Consider the following 17,729-nt stretch of genomic DNA (forward strand, 5'->3'; position numbering starts at 1 on the left):
CATGGACAGGGCATGCACCCATTGTTGTTTTGCATGACACTATCACAGCACAGCACAGGCTTGCATTGTTGCTTTAAGCATAGTTCTTGCTTCCGACTGTTGAAGAGCAATTCAGGGATGGCGATTCCATCTTTCAACATGATCAAGCACCTATTCATAATGGTGGCCTGTGGTGGAGTGGTGACACGACAATAACTTCCCCGTAATGGTATGGCCTACACAGAGTCCTGACCTGAATCTTACAGAAGACCTTTGGTATGTTTTGGAATGCCGACTTCATGCCAGGCTCCACTGACTGACATCGATACCTCTCCTCAGTGCAGCACTCATGAAGAATGGGGCAGCCATTCCCCAAAAACCCTTCTAGCACCTGATTGAACATATGCCTGTCAGAGTGGAAGCTGTCGTCAAGGCTAAGGGTCGGCCAACACCATATTGAATTCCAGCATTACCAATGGAGGGTGCCACGAACTTTTCAGCTAGGTGTCTGGATACTTTTGATCGCATAGTGTGTCAAGTATTTTGTATTGAAGTTTTTTAAGTGTGTTTTAGAACCTCGAGACGTATTGTATAAGTAGGTTTTTTTGGTGTGGTAGATTTCAAAGCATTCTGCTAAATATACAACACAAAATTTGTTGCATTGCCAGGCACTTTCACTTCATTTTCCTTTGTTGTAGGTCACTGCATAACATACTGTTAGTGTATTCTTTTTTTGGATTGGTGGCTGGTTTGTTGAAAACCAGCCCACTTCTTTCATTATGTGTGCAAAGGAGTAAACGCTAACGCATTTCATCCTCTTGTTACAGGAGTTACACTGGTTGCATCAATAAATCTGCAATGTTTACGTGTAAGCCTGAGAGTATTTTCTCTTTCTGATGTGTGAGTTCATGGTGGACAGTATAGGCATTCAGTATACATACGTTCAGAATACATAAAGAGATTTTGTTTCACATGTCTCATTACTAGACCGATGGTCCTTCTCTGAAAAGTTAGAAGAGAAATCATTGTCATTATCTAAATTATAACTAAATTTGGAACTACTGTCTGTGTGCCAGAAAACCACGTGCTTGCAATATGTGTTGAAGGACATGTAAGAGTCAACAGTAGCCCCACAAATGCAATACATTGACTTATCCAGAGCACATGTAACTATATTGTCATCAAAGATTGTGAAGGTCTCGTGGTAGTGTAATGATATCAACTGAGGTGAATGTGTTAATACTGTTGCCTATTTCACTCAACAGTTAACAAAATGTTATGTTGGTATCAATTGCAGCAATTAAAAGAGATATGTTTCTATGATTCGGTAATTTATGCAGGGACATATTTAGAATCCCATTTTCACAAGAAACTACTGTGATACTAAATATATACAGACATGAAACCTGATAAAAGTAAATACTTCAATATTGTCTCACTGGAAACAATATATTATGCTGTGTATAGAACAAAACCCGATGATCCTAACACTTATCAGCTTAAATAGGAATAACCATTTTACCAACAATACTGTATATCATGAGATGTCATGTCGGTAAAGGCCAAGTGTCATATTTCTTAAAGATTTTTTCCCTCATTTTGTATGTGATTATGCACACTATTATGATGCTTTACTTGTACATGGCTTCATACCTTGAGTCTGAATGTTTAAGGCTCTAATAGTCATGTGGACTGTAGGAACAGTGTTTTTTAGGGAAAGGCTCAGATTTGTATTGACCAACTGGTTACATGAAAATCCTTGTCCAATGATGCAAATTTAGTTTATCCACTTTTTATGTAAATCAAATCCAGAAGTGACATGGGTGATTCTTTTCTGCATGTAATCAGAATGTACCATACTAGTTGTGATGCACCATTAGCTGCATAAAGGGCATTTAAGCATAAATATTTTGTAAACTGAGGATCAGTTCACATTTTTATATGTGTTTCCTGATTTTTTTCCCAAGGAAGACCCAGAAGTTTTACATTCACTGATTCATTCCAATTTTTAATTATCTTTTTTAAAAATTGCCACTCTTGTGCAGAAAAAAGAAACAATGTAAATTTTAATGAAAATATCCAAGGCTTGCTGAAAATAATTACAAAGAGGATGAAAATAACAGAAAGGGAAACAGTTACATTTTAGTGAAGAAAGTGTGTAATGTCATTATTGACATATTGCACGGTCTTGTAGACAACATTTATTATTATTTCTGTAAGTTGGTATTCCATTTATTTCTGTTTCTCATTACTGTTGATGTTTTACACAGGACATTATTTGTATATGGGTGTTCTTGGGTGGGTTTTGTGTATCTTTTTGGTGTCATATGAAAGAAATTGTAAACTGAAGTGATGTCAACACATGTAACATAGTTCAAAGTAGTATCCTTTAATTCTTTCTTGCTTGTATTTATGTGTTTGTTGAAATCCTTCATAATTCTCTTTAGGGGCTGCTGTTGTTTATCAGCTATTTCTTTGTGTTTTCTGTTATTTTCTTCAAACTCATCGAAAGCTGCTGTTGGTGTTATATTTGTGACTGGTGGCTATTTTTTGTATGCATATTAAAATGTAAAATATTTTGATATTTGTCAATGTATATGGAATATGTTCTCTTATTTCTAAGTATTTCATTTGTTTTAAAGTAATGGGACATACGTAAAATTTTCATCTGGTAGTATATTTAGGAGAGAGGATACCAATTGAAGAAATCTTGTTGTAAAAACTGATGCCTATTGCTTCTCTCTCTAAAAATAAAAAAAAGCAATGTTTCTCCAAAAAGTATTTCTTCCAAGCTTGATTCTCTGAAGTCACATATATTTGAAACAGTCAAGTAAAGGCTGAATGACTGAGGATTGGTGTGCATATGTATAACAATTTAGGCTTTAGTATGAGATCTCATGTAGCTTCATCAGACAATCCAGCAGATAACAAAACTGTAAGTACTTCTGAGACTTTTAAAACTTATGATTTTATTGTTGGTTTCTAAACAAACACCACTGTGCGAAAACCATCCAGGGCCTCACTACATGTCTGTAGTCTGTAGTTACTAAACTTCATCATTCTGCCCACTACTCCCTTTTTGCTTTTGAGCATTCTGCCCAGTCTACCATTAATTTTGATTCATCTACTTGGTGTCTGTCATATTTTAACTGTCCTTTGTTGGAATATGTACTTCATTGGTTTCAAACAATGATTGTTCTCTCTCTTCTCTCTATCTATTTTTATTTTTGTGATTTGCTTACAAAGTAAGCAAACTGATGTAGTTCTAGAAGATTCATTGTAAATATGGAGAAAAAATGTGTTGTTGGAATTATTTTCCTTTAGACTTGGCTTCATGCAGTTGTCATTACAAGGACATGCCTGGCTCTGACATCATAATTCTCAACATTTGCAAAGCTTCTTGTTTTAGCCGAGAGGTAGGAGCTGATTTGATTTGTGGATACCATAAAATCATAACATTGTCAACATGTAAACAAGAATTTCTGCCAATGTTTATTCCCATGCAAATGACATCTGTTGTGATCATTGTCCTTTTAATTTGGTAATAAGTGCTAAAAATAAATGAGACATTAAAAAAGTAGGTACAATCTCTAATAAAGAAAAAAGTAGAGCAGAACAGTTTGATTAAGTGGAGAACCCAAATCTGTGGTGTCTACTTTAGATAGTAGGCTAACATAACCGCAAAGTTTTTTTCTTGAAATATAAATAATAAACCAAGAGTTTACTAGTTCTGTTGGAACTTTGGAATCCATTATACTATCTGTTCTCCAAGTTACTGTGATGTAATTACATTTATCTTTCCTTAATAAGTGGGCAATACACTTGAAAAGCATGCAGTACAGTCGACATCTATTTAAGATGAATCACATTGCAGTTGTTTTGGCATAACCCTTACTGAAAGTAATTTATTCTGTTCTGTAATCCCCATTTTCTTCAACATTGTCTATTCCTCTGACATAATTCTAGTGAGTAGTTAATCACTACATTTTGATTAAAATTACTTGATAGTTGATGTCCATCACTTGCTGCTACAATGTTGCCACATCCGCTGCCAGCTACACTCAGTTATAGGTGACACACAAACATGGCGGGTCACTGCAGGAATGCTGTTAATGTGTAACATGGAGGAATTTTGAAAGTGGTCACTGTGAGGTATGACATAAATGGGAGATGCTCTGTCTACAGCTGATTTTAAGTGAGCAAAGACTGAACTGCGACAGACAATGGATTTTGTGGCATTGAATTAAAATTTTAACTTGTGTACTAAACTAAGCAAAACCTTGTGATGTGCAACGTGTCTGAAAAAACAGCAATCAACAATCTGCAGCAGAACTAAAATCCTAGTTGGTTTGTTCATGGTGTTTAAGCCTAACCTCTACAAGCACACTCAAGGCACAAAAATTTCATAATATGTTTGTTTGCATAGCCATCTCCCATAGCAAAGTGTTACCAACTGATTAACAGTCATGGGTGACGCTTTGTTGTAGATTGTAGATGACACAAGCAGTTTCCAGATGAAAAAAGAATGATAGGAAGAAAAATAAGAGCAAATAAAAAAGTCAATACAATGATGAAAATAATGTGGCAAAGTATTAGAAATAAAAAATTACATTTAAACCAAGTAACTGAATAAAAATTGTAATCAATGTCTTTTGATTAGGTTTAGAAAAATGAAAACAATCTGTTATATTTGACGAGATTTTAACATTGTGTATGTGCTAACACGGCTTGTTTATATGCTTTGCCACTACACACCGAAAGGTTGTTACATTTATGACTCTAGTGTCCCATTTGCAATGATTGACAGCCTTCAAAAATTTGGCTTCATGAAATGTCATGTGAAGCTTATCAAATGTGAGCTGATGTCTGTGATTATAATAACTATATATGTGACAATGAATCGCATATTGTGTGAAAGGATACAGCACTATTTGGTTAGCACTGAGTATGAAACGTGTTGTTTTTGGTGTGGTTATCATGTGTGATGAAATATGAAATAAAAGCACCTGACCCAGGATTCAGCATCCAAACACATCAGGAAAGAAAGTTGGAAAGGGTGTTGGAAGTAAACTAATTGTTGTGGCAGTTTGGCATTGGAGAACACTTTGGGCATGACAGTGAGCACTCTGAATGGAGGATACCAGCCACAACACGTGAAGCGTCAACTATCGAGTAATTTTAATTGGCCTATAGATGACTGTTTGTACTTGATGTGGCTCTACTCAGAACTTTTGACAGATGATTTAGTATCTGATAATTTTTTTTGGCCCATAGATGACTGTTCTTACTTGATGTGTCTCTACTGAGAACATTTGACAAATGATTTGTTTCTGATAATTTCTTTCCTTTTGTGTTTCCTTAAAAAAAATTATAAATTGCTGCTGCATTTCTTAATTTTGATGTTGTACTCTTTCTTAGAAAGAGAAGTAATTTTTAGTGTTACAAAATTATTTGTAGCCTCGACATATGTATAGCATTGTGTGTAGTGTGCATGTGGGCTTAAATTTGAAAGAAAATGAATGTGTGATACTGGTTTTGATTTGAGTAGCTAATTTCTGTGGAATGCGAGAACCAGTTTAGGAGTTGTGGTGGGAGTTAATCACGTGTACTTTGAAAGATAGCATAAGGTAAAACTAGGGGTAAGAATTACAGATGTTGATCTCTGAAATTTAACTGCATTTACCTTATTGCTTTAGGGTTTAGTGTAACAATTTTAAAGTGTTTAGATATTTCATTTCACTTTCACTTTGTTTACATTTCTGGTGTTTTGTTACTTCTACCACAAATATTCAAAATTTCTTTGTGATTCATTTTGCTTTTGCACTGCAGTTCCCATCCTTGTAATTAGGTGTGTATAACAAAGATTTTAAATTTATTTTATTTGGTGTGAATTCGCTTTTCGTAAGTATGACCATCTTCATTGTCTGTTATGAATGTAAGCAGTTTTCAGATTTGGTGTTAGATCATCATGATTTAGTATCTCCAGCGTTTGCTTTTATTATAACATTTCAGTTTTTGACCTGCTACCTAAGAGAATGTTGGTGCGCTTACTGTTTTTATTACATACTAAATTTTGATACTACATTTTAATTACTCTCTGAACTGACAATGAAATCTGACCTGTGCTCCCATAACATTTGACTCACTTTTTTCACCAGTGATTGTGCTATTAACTGATAACAATTAGTACATTTAATAATGTACTTTATATTTGCACCTCTTAATAGTGTGTGTCTTGCTGTTAATTTCTTTTCCTTGCACAAGATATACGTGAATCTGCAGTCTTAAATCTGCCATAGACATTTATAAAGATATTTTTTGAACCATTTTAGTTCTGTGGAGTGACCCTATTGTTAACAGTATGGTATATGCATGTAAAAAACTATGCAAGTGGTCATAAATATATTTACCTATAACCAGTAGGCTTCAGTATGTAGGGGCTTAATTACTGTATGATTAAACACTCATTGTGTCTGTGTTCTTACTGTGTAATATTAATTCTGAATCGTTTTTCTTAAGGAATACATCACATTCTGTTGGTCTTATCACAGTGTATAATGTGTCATCCCTTGTTTCCAAGGATATAGAGAATAAGATTAATGCAGAATATGTGAACCTGAAATCTTTGATTAAGAATTTCATGAGAAGATGAGGCTAGTTGGAGTGCTGCAGAGTGCAGTGATCATACAGGTGTAGATATCTACAAAATCTTGTGTACCCATCCTGATTCTACTCTTTCACAGTTCTGAATTGAATGTGTGTCAATTACAGTGAGCAGGAGGGGAGGGGAAACAACAACCAAAAGCAAAAGTCTGCCTTTCTGGCTTCAGATAGGCTGATCAGGACTACCACAAAACTGCTGTCATCCTTAGCCAAGAGCATAATTTGATGTAACGTGAAGGGGCTTGGGGTCAGCACACCTGTCTCCCAGTTGTTGTTAACTTTGCAGATCTTAGAGCCACTGCTTCTTATCCAAGTAGCTTGTCAGTCAGCATCATGAGGCTGAGTGGACACCATTACAGTCCTCCCATCAAGGAAAAATTGAATCCATGTCCTCTGCATGGCAGTCAACCATTCTGAGCCTTTAGCTATAGAGACGAACTGTGGGGGTCTATAATTTCATTAAATTCTATTTTTAGGATATTTCGCTGACTGTATTCACACAGAAGGAGATGTTAATTTGGAAGATTATGCAATGCAGTTGACAGTCACAAATAAAAATAACAAATGGCAGGCTTTGTGGTCAGTATAGCACTCCAACTGTGCAACTGTTAATAACGTTGTTTATGATGAATTTATGTAATTTAATTGCAGTCAAAACTTCTCCTAACACTTAACCTTTATCTGATTACTGCTTTTTTTAACTTTTATTGCTGTGATATTTTGATTTATTTTGAATGAAGTATAAATAGCTTCAGTTACTGGACCAGTGTATTATTGTTCACAATGCCACAAATAAAGAAGCTACAACAATTAAAAAAAAAAACATCATTGAAAAAACAGGAGAATGTCTCCTAATTTTGCTTTTTGTGGCAACATTTTTCTCATATCTACTTCTCTTTTCCTTGACTTCTTCAGATCAGCATCACCCTCTGAATCTTCTAAGCTTCGACTATTTCAAATAATATCTGTTTCTAGCATTTCATTATTGAGTTCTCTGTTGTCTTTCTCTATTGTCTCTCCCTTGACTCTCAACACTGGCTGACTTTCATTTTTAATACATGATTATTTAGGTATTTTCACACTTCTTGTTTGCTCTTGCTGTGTGATGTAAATTTAGGTTATGTATGTGACTCACTCTTTTTGCTGATCTGCTGCTGTTGGAAAGGAGAAATTTTCATCAAAATTTGATTGTAGTTTTATTTTGGTATATTTCTTTTAACATATTTTTCCTTCTTACATTGATCCCTTTTTGCATATGTTATACCAGTAATTGTTTGCTTCTTTGTAACTTCGTTCATTTTCTACTTTGTTTATTGTTTGTTTCTTTCTTCGATATTTTGTTTTAAGCCTCCTCTTCATTTTTGCTTTTGTACTGTTATATACAGTGAAGACTTTATTGATTTATCATACTTTTGTTTTCATTGTCTCATCTCTTCAATTTTCAGACATTTGACTATTACCTTCTTTTACTTTTTCAAAAATATTTCTATATTATCTTGATTTTTGCTACCTTCATCGCATATTCCTATTTTTTAGGGTTTTTATACAGTATTTTCTGTGCTATGTAATCTTTCTCCATTCATGTGTAATTAAGATCCTCTTACTTCCCTGTTCACTATGTGTCTCTCAGCACAGTTTTCCTTCAACAGGTATATTTTACTGTGATTTCCACTGCTATTTTTCATTTGTTCTGGCTTACTTTTCCTCTTCTTTCTCATCTTTTGCCTCCTGTTGTTGAGAAGTACCCTAGACCTTACTCTTCTTTCTGTGGTGAGTCCCATAACACATTAAGTTTGCCCATTTCACTTGCTTGATTTTAGGATAGTACTGTCTCATGTAGTGTACATTCACAAGTGCTTTTCATTTGTCAGTTTTGGCAATGGTGGACTTTGGAAAATAAATGTTTCTCAATTCATTCCAACTGTTCAGCATTTGCAGACATAACATTCCTGCCCTCACTTTAGTTTCTCTAAATTACTTTTTTCTCATAAGAATTTTCATAATGATAAACTCGTATCACCAAATAAAGGTTGTTGATTGTATCTTTCATGCTCTGTTACATATCTTCCTCAGTGGAGATCATTACAGATAGCAACTACATTCTGAACTTTGTGTTAAAAAGTTGTTTTTAGTTACCTTAACAGCTATATTCTTACCTCCATCTCTCACTAGTCTCCTACAAACTTATCCAAATAATTTCCATTCCCCTTCCAGAAATCCAGCTTCCACAAACTCTGTGTTAGACAATTTGATACAACATTATTTTCCCATGTAAATGTTTGTCTTTTAGATTTTCTACCTTATATTTCCTATTACTTTCTTCACTGCCTCTTCTGTGCACTTTTCTCTCTCCCTTATAACCGACATCATAAAATTTTACAGATTTTGAAATATAGTTTATTGGTAACATTTCATTGTAGATTTTCCTCTTGTCCAGTCCTAAGCTGACACTCACAGCTAATAGCTATACTTAGCCGTCTTTTGCATAAGCCCTTCCTTTCTTTCAACAGATGAAGAAAATCTATGGTTCTGAAAGGTAGCATGTATATGCATATTATTATTTATGACTTCATGCTGCCAATGTGTAAGTAGAAATTTTTTCATCCTAAATTTGATTATGGTAAAAACAATTAATTACATTTGTGTCTCAAAGTGATTTTTTCCCAAACTGGAATTCACTTATATATGCAGATTGTAATAAGCAGTGAGTTTTGTTCTTGGGAAACAATTTATTGTATTTGAGGTAGTTCATAACAGTTTTACAAAGCAATAAGAATCAGTAAATAAGACCTCTAAGCATAATCACAAATATAAAAATTCTCTTTTCCATTACTGTAGTGGTCTTTTCATTGTTAGTTATTACATATTGGTTGATACTTCATGTGAAATATCTTTATTTGCAATGCTTACTTCAGCCAACTGTGGCAAATATGAAGAGTTAATTTTTTTTTCTTTTTAAAATTAGAACACTTCTTATAAGAAATATTACTTACAATTACTCATATTTCTCAGAGAAAATTTGTTTCCCATCATGAAGATAACATAAGCTTAAGAAATAAATGTTTAATTTTACATTAATATTTATACATTTAGGAACTATCATGATTCTGCACTGTTTGTTTTGGAATGCCATTTGCATTTTATAATTATCTGTCTAGGAACGTGAGCGTAGGAGGCAACATATGCTTTTAGTTAAAGCACTTGAAGCACGTAAACGTCAGGAGGAAAGAGAAAGAAAACGCCAAGAAGTAAGAGCCGAGAAAATTGCCAGTAAGGAACGTAAACTGGAGCAACGTCGCATAGAGTTGGAACTTGTGAGAGAATTACGGAAACCTGTTGAAGATATGGAACTGACAGGTTTGCAGAAATTTTTGTTTCTTCAAAAAGTGCTAACTCTTTGTCAGCAGCACTTAATATTCTCAACTGTCTATTAACAAATTTTCTCATCAGTAGGGACCTGTAAATGAAGCACATGATTTTGGCAAAATTAGCATTTTTGAAATTTGCATCTAACATAAATGACTAGATGTACAAATGTAAAAGATTGTCATACTATGTTCCTAATGACTAAGGCATGTTACTTTGAAACTGACAAAAACACTTGGGTTGATTGTGGAACTTTCTGACTGGTTTGCTTTTGAAAAAACTTTTTTCAAAATGGTCTTTGCTTGTTCTCTTCTTTTGGCTCTATTTAAGCTTTCAACAAATGATTGTTTCTGCTGAGAAGCAGCAGCATTTCTCTCTGGGTGAACAGAGTACTTCTCTGATGTAAGGTATTTCTTGACATTTGTTTTTCTATACTCACTCAATCTGATAATTATAAAATCTGCAAAATATTGATTTCAGCCTTACATGAATGTTCATAGCCATATGATCCATACAGTGCTACAGACAAGGTGCTTAGCATAGAAGTAGAACGAAAAATAAATCTAGTTGCACCTGACACACATTATCTATTCAAACTAGGTTTCACCAGCTGATATGTAATCTATTCAAAATAGGCTTCATCAGATGATATGCAATATAATTAACTGAAAGTTGGTTGTATTTTAAGTAGTACTTATATGTAGAAAATAAAGCTTTTTGTGTGGATACAATAGCATTTGTTAAATAAATTCATGTTTTTGCATTTTGAATCAGAGTTCACAACTATATTCTCATTTATTGTGAAAGCTGATTTTTGGGTGTCTAATTATCAGTATTAATTGACTGCTATATTAAATATAACTAAGTGATTTTATAAAATATATTGTTAGCAGTTATAAAAATAAGTGTGTTACATTCTGCCTCTAGTGGTAACACCCTGTGGTAACAGGCTATTAGGGAAAATGTTTCAGTCAACCTGATTGTTATTTTTGAACAATTATCCATGTTGCTTTGTGTTACGTAGTTTATGTTTCGTGTCCCACAAGTACTTTGGATAAGAAAAATATGGTGTGAAAGTTGCAGGTTTTACAATTACTCAAGGCTTTTTCACTAACGTTGACAGTTAGCAGAAGTTGCAATTGTTGTTGTTGTTGTTGTTGTTGTTGTTGTCTTCAGTTCAGAGACTGATTTGATACAGCTTTCCATGCTACTCTATCCTATGGATCCATCTAAATCTGCTTAATGTATTCATCTCTTGGTCTCCCTCTATGATTTTTACTCTCCCTGCTGCCCTCCAATACTGAATTGGTGACCCCTTTATGTCTAAGAACATGTTCTACCAATCTCTTCTTCTAGACAAATTGTGCCACAAATTCCTCTTCTCCCCAATTCTATTCAGTACCTCCTCATTAGTTACATGATCAACCCATCTAATCTTCAACATTCTTCTGTAGCACCACATTTCGAAAGCTTCTATTCTCTTCTTGTCTAAACTATTTATCAGCCATGTTTCACATCCTCACATGGCTACACTCCATACAAATACTTTCAGAAAAGACTTTCTGACACTTAAATCTATATGCGATGTTAACAAATTTCTCTTCTTCAGAAACGCTTTTCTTGCCATTGCCAGTCTGCATTTTATATCCTCCTTACTTTGACGATCCTCAGTTATTTTGCTCCCCAAATACTCTACCTCATCTACTACTTTAAGTGTCTCATTTCCTAATCTAATTCTGTCAGCATCACCTGATTTAGTTAGGCCACATTCCATTATCCTCATTTTGCTTTTGTTGATGTTCATTGTATATCCTCCTTTCAAGACACTGTCCATTCTGTTCAGTTGCTCTTCCAGGTCCTCTGCTGTCTCTGACAGAATTACAATGTCATCGGCAAACCTCAAAGTTTTTATTTCTTCTCTATAGATTTTAATCCCTACTTCAAATTTTCTGTTGTTTCCTTTACTGCTTGCTCGATGTATAGGTTGAATAACTTTGGGAGTAGGCTACAACCCTGTTTCACTCCCTTCCCAACCACTGCTTCCCTTTCAAGTCCCTCAACTCTTGCATGCACTTAACAGCACAAAAATAGACTTTTGGTAATTGTAACCAGAATAAAAATTCTATGCTACTTGATCGACAGAAATTAAATGCAACATGTCAATTTCTCCTCGTACATTGTGCATACACATAAGAAAAAATAATACCATATTTTATGAAACTGATATTTTAGACCTAATCCAGGAAGACACTAATACTTTTCTGAAAATGAAATACACTGTTATTATTTATTGGGTGCCACACCTGTAAACAAGTGGAAAGTCACAGGTTTGTCAAACATTTCCTCTGATATTACCCACAAGGGTCCATGCTAGCAATTGTAAGAACACATTTCCACAACTTTATATTGAGCCAGTCTTGGGTGGGTCTGTCTTGTATCACTAACAACATGCTGTGCTCGTTGGCCATCATATGGTCAGGCATCAGGCACATCGTGTTGGCCACTATACAGATGGCACCCTGTTGAAGAGAACTCCTGTACAGAATAGAAGTGTCCTATAATGGAACCTTTCAACATGGATTTAAATACTTAACATTTATCATTTATTTCTTTTCAATTTTGTTGGAAGCCTATTGAAAATGAAACCTAGTGAAAAGGGCACACCTTTCTGAAGAGTGCTTATAATATTATCCAAGAGCATAACATTTTTCTGTGTGGTGTTTATTGGTTGAATATTGCAGTTTCTTCGGAATGAATAAGTGTGATCAACAGTAAATCACAAGCCTGGAATTTGGTGTCCATCCAGCACAATGTATGGGCACAAGTGTATGTGTGTATGCGTGTGTGTGTGTGTGTGTGTGTGTGTGTGTGTGTGTGTGTGTGTGTTTGCAGTTCAGCTCGACAAAGAATTTGTTCTGAAAGTCTTCTTTCTCTTTTGTGTGTGCCTGTTGATGACTGAATGTTTATTTTATTTAGTGAGTGCTCTCCTTTACTGCTGGCGTACGTGTTGTTGTCCAGCCACTCCCAGGTGTCTGCTGGGAGAGTGGAAGCCAGGTACAGGTGATGAGTGAGCAAAGTCTTGGCATTCTTGTCGAGTTCCATTCTGGTAACACATACGTGTTCCAATTCCAAGGCTGAACCAGCCCGTTGTAGTATGCATTTTGTCCTCGCCGTGTTGACAGGATGCCGCAAGTTCACAAACTGCGTCATCACTTCCTTATCCTGACATCTTAGCAAGAAGCCTAGTCTGCTGACACTGGACTCGCATTCGGGAGGATGACGGTTCAATCCCGTCTCCGGCCATCCTGATTTAGGTTTTCCATGATTTTCCTAAATCGTTTCAGGCAAATGCTGGGATGGTTCCTTTGAAAGGGCATGACCGATTTCCTTCCCAATCCTTCCCTAACCCAAGCTTGCGCTCCGTCTCTAATGACCTCGATGTCGACGGGACGTGAAACACTCACCACCGCCACCACCTAGTCTGCTGAGCAGCTTTCCTGTCTTGATTCGTAGGTTCTGCAGCATCGTGTAGCTGTGCTGGACATGCTGTAGAGGTGTGACATATGTAATTGCAGTCTTTCTTGGTGTATTCCCCTGATGAATTCTGCTCGGGTTATGAGCCGAGTGGTGGTGTCTTCTTGTCGCAACGTTCAATGTGTTTCGTATCCATCATCTTCTGGTGAAGTGTTGGGATGTTGTGTTCTGTATATCTATGTAGCTGCTTGTCCATCATCAGCTACTGTAGGCTGGCCAATCACGTTCCTCCGGAAGGGGTTACGGCGTCTGTGGTGGTGGGGGATGCCGTTGCGTGGCCCGGCGTCTAGACCCGGTGGCTATCCAATCTGTCTGCAGATGCCGCTGTCTTCAAATTGGAGTGTTCCTGATGTTGTTGGATTCCACACTGCACCAAGCTGAAAACTGCTATCCCTCTTTACTAAATTGTTGTGCAGACATATCTCCACTGCCTCTTTGAAGATCAAGTCCCAGAAACCGTTGGCACTGCACAGCTTCTTTGTTTTCTTGAATTCGAAAATGTGTCCATTGATAGTGCTATGTTCTGCTACCTTGGACTTGTTTGTCTGTCCTAGTCATACGTTCCTGATGTGTTCAGTACACGCAGATGCAGGATGGAATATATCGGGCAGACACAACAATGCATCTCACAGTATTTCCTTGGTCCTGGCCATTTTCCAGAGGTACTTGGAGCTGCTCACACATTCCATCATGGCTCGTGTAAATTGTTTCGATGACATTTTGGTCACCAGCTGTACATGCCATGAGCCTTTGTAACACATTGGTACCTTATTTCATGCTCTACAGGCTGCAGTGTAAGCTGTTGGCCTGAAAAGTGTAGTTTCTTTCAACCAGAAGTTGAATACCTGGGGCATTGGCTCAGCAAAGAAGGCATTTGTCTGTTGGATCGCTATGTTGCAGCCTTCAATGCCCTTCCCCGCCCCAAGGAGTTATCTGACCTCCAGGTTTTTTTGGGCATGGTTAACTACTACTTACAATATTATGAGAAGGTAAGTTGCTACTCACCATATAGTGGAGATGCTGAGTCGCAGATAGGCACAGCAAAAAGACTTTAATCATTAAAGCTTTTGGCCATTGGCCTTTGTCAACAATAGGTGCACACACACACACACACACACACACACACACACACACACACACACACACACACACACACACATGGCTGCAGTCTCAGACAACTGAAATCACACTGCAAGCCGCAGCACCAGTACATGATGGGAGTGGCAACTGGATGGGGGTATGGAGGAGGCTGGGACGGGCAGGGGGAGGGATAGTATGGTGGGGGTGGTGGACAGTGAAGTGCTGCAGGTTAGATAGAGGGCTGGGGAGAGGTGCGGAAGGGAGGAGAAGACTGGAAGTGGTGGTGGAATGACAGCTGTGTAGTGCTGTAATGGGAGCAGGGGAGGAGCTGGATGGGTGAGGACAGTGACTAACGAAGGTTCAGGACAGGAGGGTTACGGGAACGAGGGATGTATTGCAGGGAAAGTTCCCACCTGTGCAATTCAGAAAATCTGGTGTTGGTGGGAAGGATCCACATGGTACAGGCTATGAAGCAGTCATTGAAATGAAGGATATTATGTTCAGCAGCATTTTCAGCAACAAGGTGGTCCACTTGTTTCTTGGCCACAGTTTGTCTGTGGCCATTATGCGGCCAGACAGCTTGTTGGTTGTCATGTCTACATAGAATGCAGCACAGTGCTTGCAGCTTAGCTTGTAGACCACATGACTGGTTTCACAGGTATCCCTGCCCTTGATGGATAGGTGATGTTAGTGACCGGACTACAGGAGGTGGTGGTGGGTGGATGTATGGGACAGGTCTTGCATCTAGGTCTATTACAGGGGTATGAGCCATGAGGTAAGGGATTGGGAGCAGGGATTGTGTAAGGATGGATGAGTATATTGTGTAGGTTTGGTGGACAGCTGAATATCATTGTGGCAGGGGTGGGAAGGATAGTGGGCAGGACATTTTTCATTTCAGTGCACAATGAGAGTCAATCAAACCCTGGCAGAGAATGTAATTCACTTGGTCCAGTCATGGGTAGTAATGAGTTATGAGGGTAATGCTCCTCTGTGGCTGGACAGGGGTACTTCGGGAGATGGTGGAAGACTGGAAAGATAAGGTACGGGACATTTGTTTTTGTACAAGGTTGGAAGGATAATTACAGTCTGTGAAGGCTTCAGTGAGACCCTCGGTATATTTCAAAAAGGACTGCTTGTCACTGCAGAAGTGATGACCACTGTTGGTGAGGCTGTACGGAAGGGACTTCTTTGTATGGAATGGGAGGCAGCTGTTGAAGTGGAGGTATTGCTGGAGGTAGGTTTGATACGGACGGAGATACTGATGTAGCCATCCTTGAGGTGGAGGTCAACATCTAGGAAGGTGGCTTGTTGGGTTGAGTAGGACCAGGTGAAGCAAATGGGTGAAAAGTTGTTGAGGTTCTGCAGGAATGTGGATAGGTGTCCTTACCTTTGATCCAGATAGCAAAGTGTCATTAGTGAATCTGAACCAGGTGAGAGATGTATGGTCCTGGGTTTTTAGGAAGTATTCCACTAGATGGCGCATGAATAGGTTGGCATAGCAGAGAGCCATGTGGGTGTCCATAGCCATACCCTGGATTTGTTTGTAGGCAATGCCTTTAAAGGAGAAGTAATTATGGGTGAGGATATAGTTGGTCATGGCAACTAGGCAGGAGGTTGTTGGTTTGGAATCCATTGGGTGTGGGGAAAGGTCGCGTTCAGTAGTGGTAAGGCCATGGGCATTAGGCATGTAAGTGTACAGGAAGGTGACATCAATAGTGATGTGCAGAGCGCCGTGTGGTAAAGGGACTGGAACTATGGAGATTCGGTGGAGGAAATGGTTGGTATCTTTTATATAGGAGGGTAGGTTCCGGGTAATAGTTTGAAGGTGTTGTTCTACGAGAACAGAGATTCTGTCAGTGGGGCACAGTAACCGGCCACATTGGGGTGTCCTGGGTGGTTAGGTTTATGGACTTTAGGAAGCATATAGAAGGTAGGAGTGCGGGGAGTGGTAGGGGTGAGTAGAGAGATGTGTGTCTATTGTTGACGAAGGCCAATGGCTGAAAGGTTTATTTGTGAAAGTCTTTTTGTTGTGCCTATGTGCAACACAGTATCTCCGCTATATGGTGAGTAGCAACTATCCTTCTCACCATATTGTTTCATTCCATCCTGTATTATCACTGTTTGGCTTAACTACTTCTTAAAGTTTTTACCTCAGGCTGCTGACGTTACACAGCCCCTCAATCACTTGCATTGCAAAGGGGTGTAGTTGAACACTACACTCTTTCCTGTGATCAAGCTTTTCTCCACTTTAAAACTATGTTCAAGTTCATCCCTCCTTACCCCCTTCTGTCAGGACTGCCCCTTGGTTGTGATGGCCGATGCTTTGGCCTATGGTATTGAGGCAGTCCAGGGTCACAGGATGCGGATGGCTCAGAACAGCCCACTCCATATGCATCCAAGACACTATCCTCAGCACAGAGGAACTATTCTGAGATTGAGAAAGAGGCTCTGGCAATTGTGTTTGTGATTCAAAAGTTTCACATCTACCTGTCTGGAATGAAGTTGTTTCACATCTACCTGTTTGGAATGAAGTTCACTCTCCTCACTGATCACAAGTCTTTGGTTACCTTCTTCGACCCACTCACAATCCTCCCTGAGCGAACTGTTCAACGTCTGCAGCACTGGGCACTGTTCTTACACAATTACACTGAGTTATCCAATATAAGCCCACCTCACAACAATCCAGTGCTGATGCTTTGTCACGTCTCCCATCAGTCCCTGATCTGAGTTCGAGCAGCAGGAAGTTCTCTGCTCTCACATTGATATGGCTTGCCAAGATACACTGGATGGATTTCCCATCACGGCTGTACAGGTCACCTCTGCCACGTGCTGGGACCCCATTTTGCAGCAGATTCTCCACTATGTGACCAATGGTTGGCTCATCTATCTGATTCGCTGGTTGAAAACTGAAATCAGTCCCTGACGGTACCTCTCCTACAGGCTCTACGTTGTGTCAGGTGTCCTTCTGTTGGCCGCGAATAATTATGCCCATCGGGTGATCACCCCACCCAATTTGTGCCACCGCGTATTATGCTTGCTCCACTGTGGATTCTGGGGGATGTGCCGTATGAAGGTGTTTTCCGCCGGGATGCATATTAGCCAGGCAC

General features: G+C 38.2%; 1 protein-coding gene across 1 annotated transcript in view; it reads left to right on the forward strand.

Moving 5' to 3' along the window:
* LOC126298259 (bromodomain adjacent to zinc finger domain protein 2B-like) overlaps positions 1–17,729 on the forward strand; it is a 285,171-nt gene that overhangs the window by 132,827 nt on the left and 134,615 nt on the right. The window contains exon 20 of the mRNA XM_049989561.1: positions 9,801–9,999. Coding sequence (XP_049845518.1) covers positions 9,801–9,999 — 199 coding nt within the window. The remainder of the gene's footprint in view (positions 1–9,800; positions 10,000–17,729) is intronic.

Source organism: Schistocerca gregaria, chromosome X (genome assembly GCF_023897955.1).
Source record: "Schistocerca gregaria isolate iqSchGreg1 chromosome X, iqSchGreg1.2, whole genome shotgun sequence".
Classification (NCBI taxonomy): domain Eukaryota; kingdom Metazoa; phylum Arthropoda; class Insecta; order Orthoptera; family Acrididae; genus Schistocerca; species Schistocerca gregaria.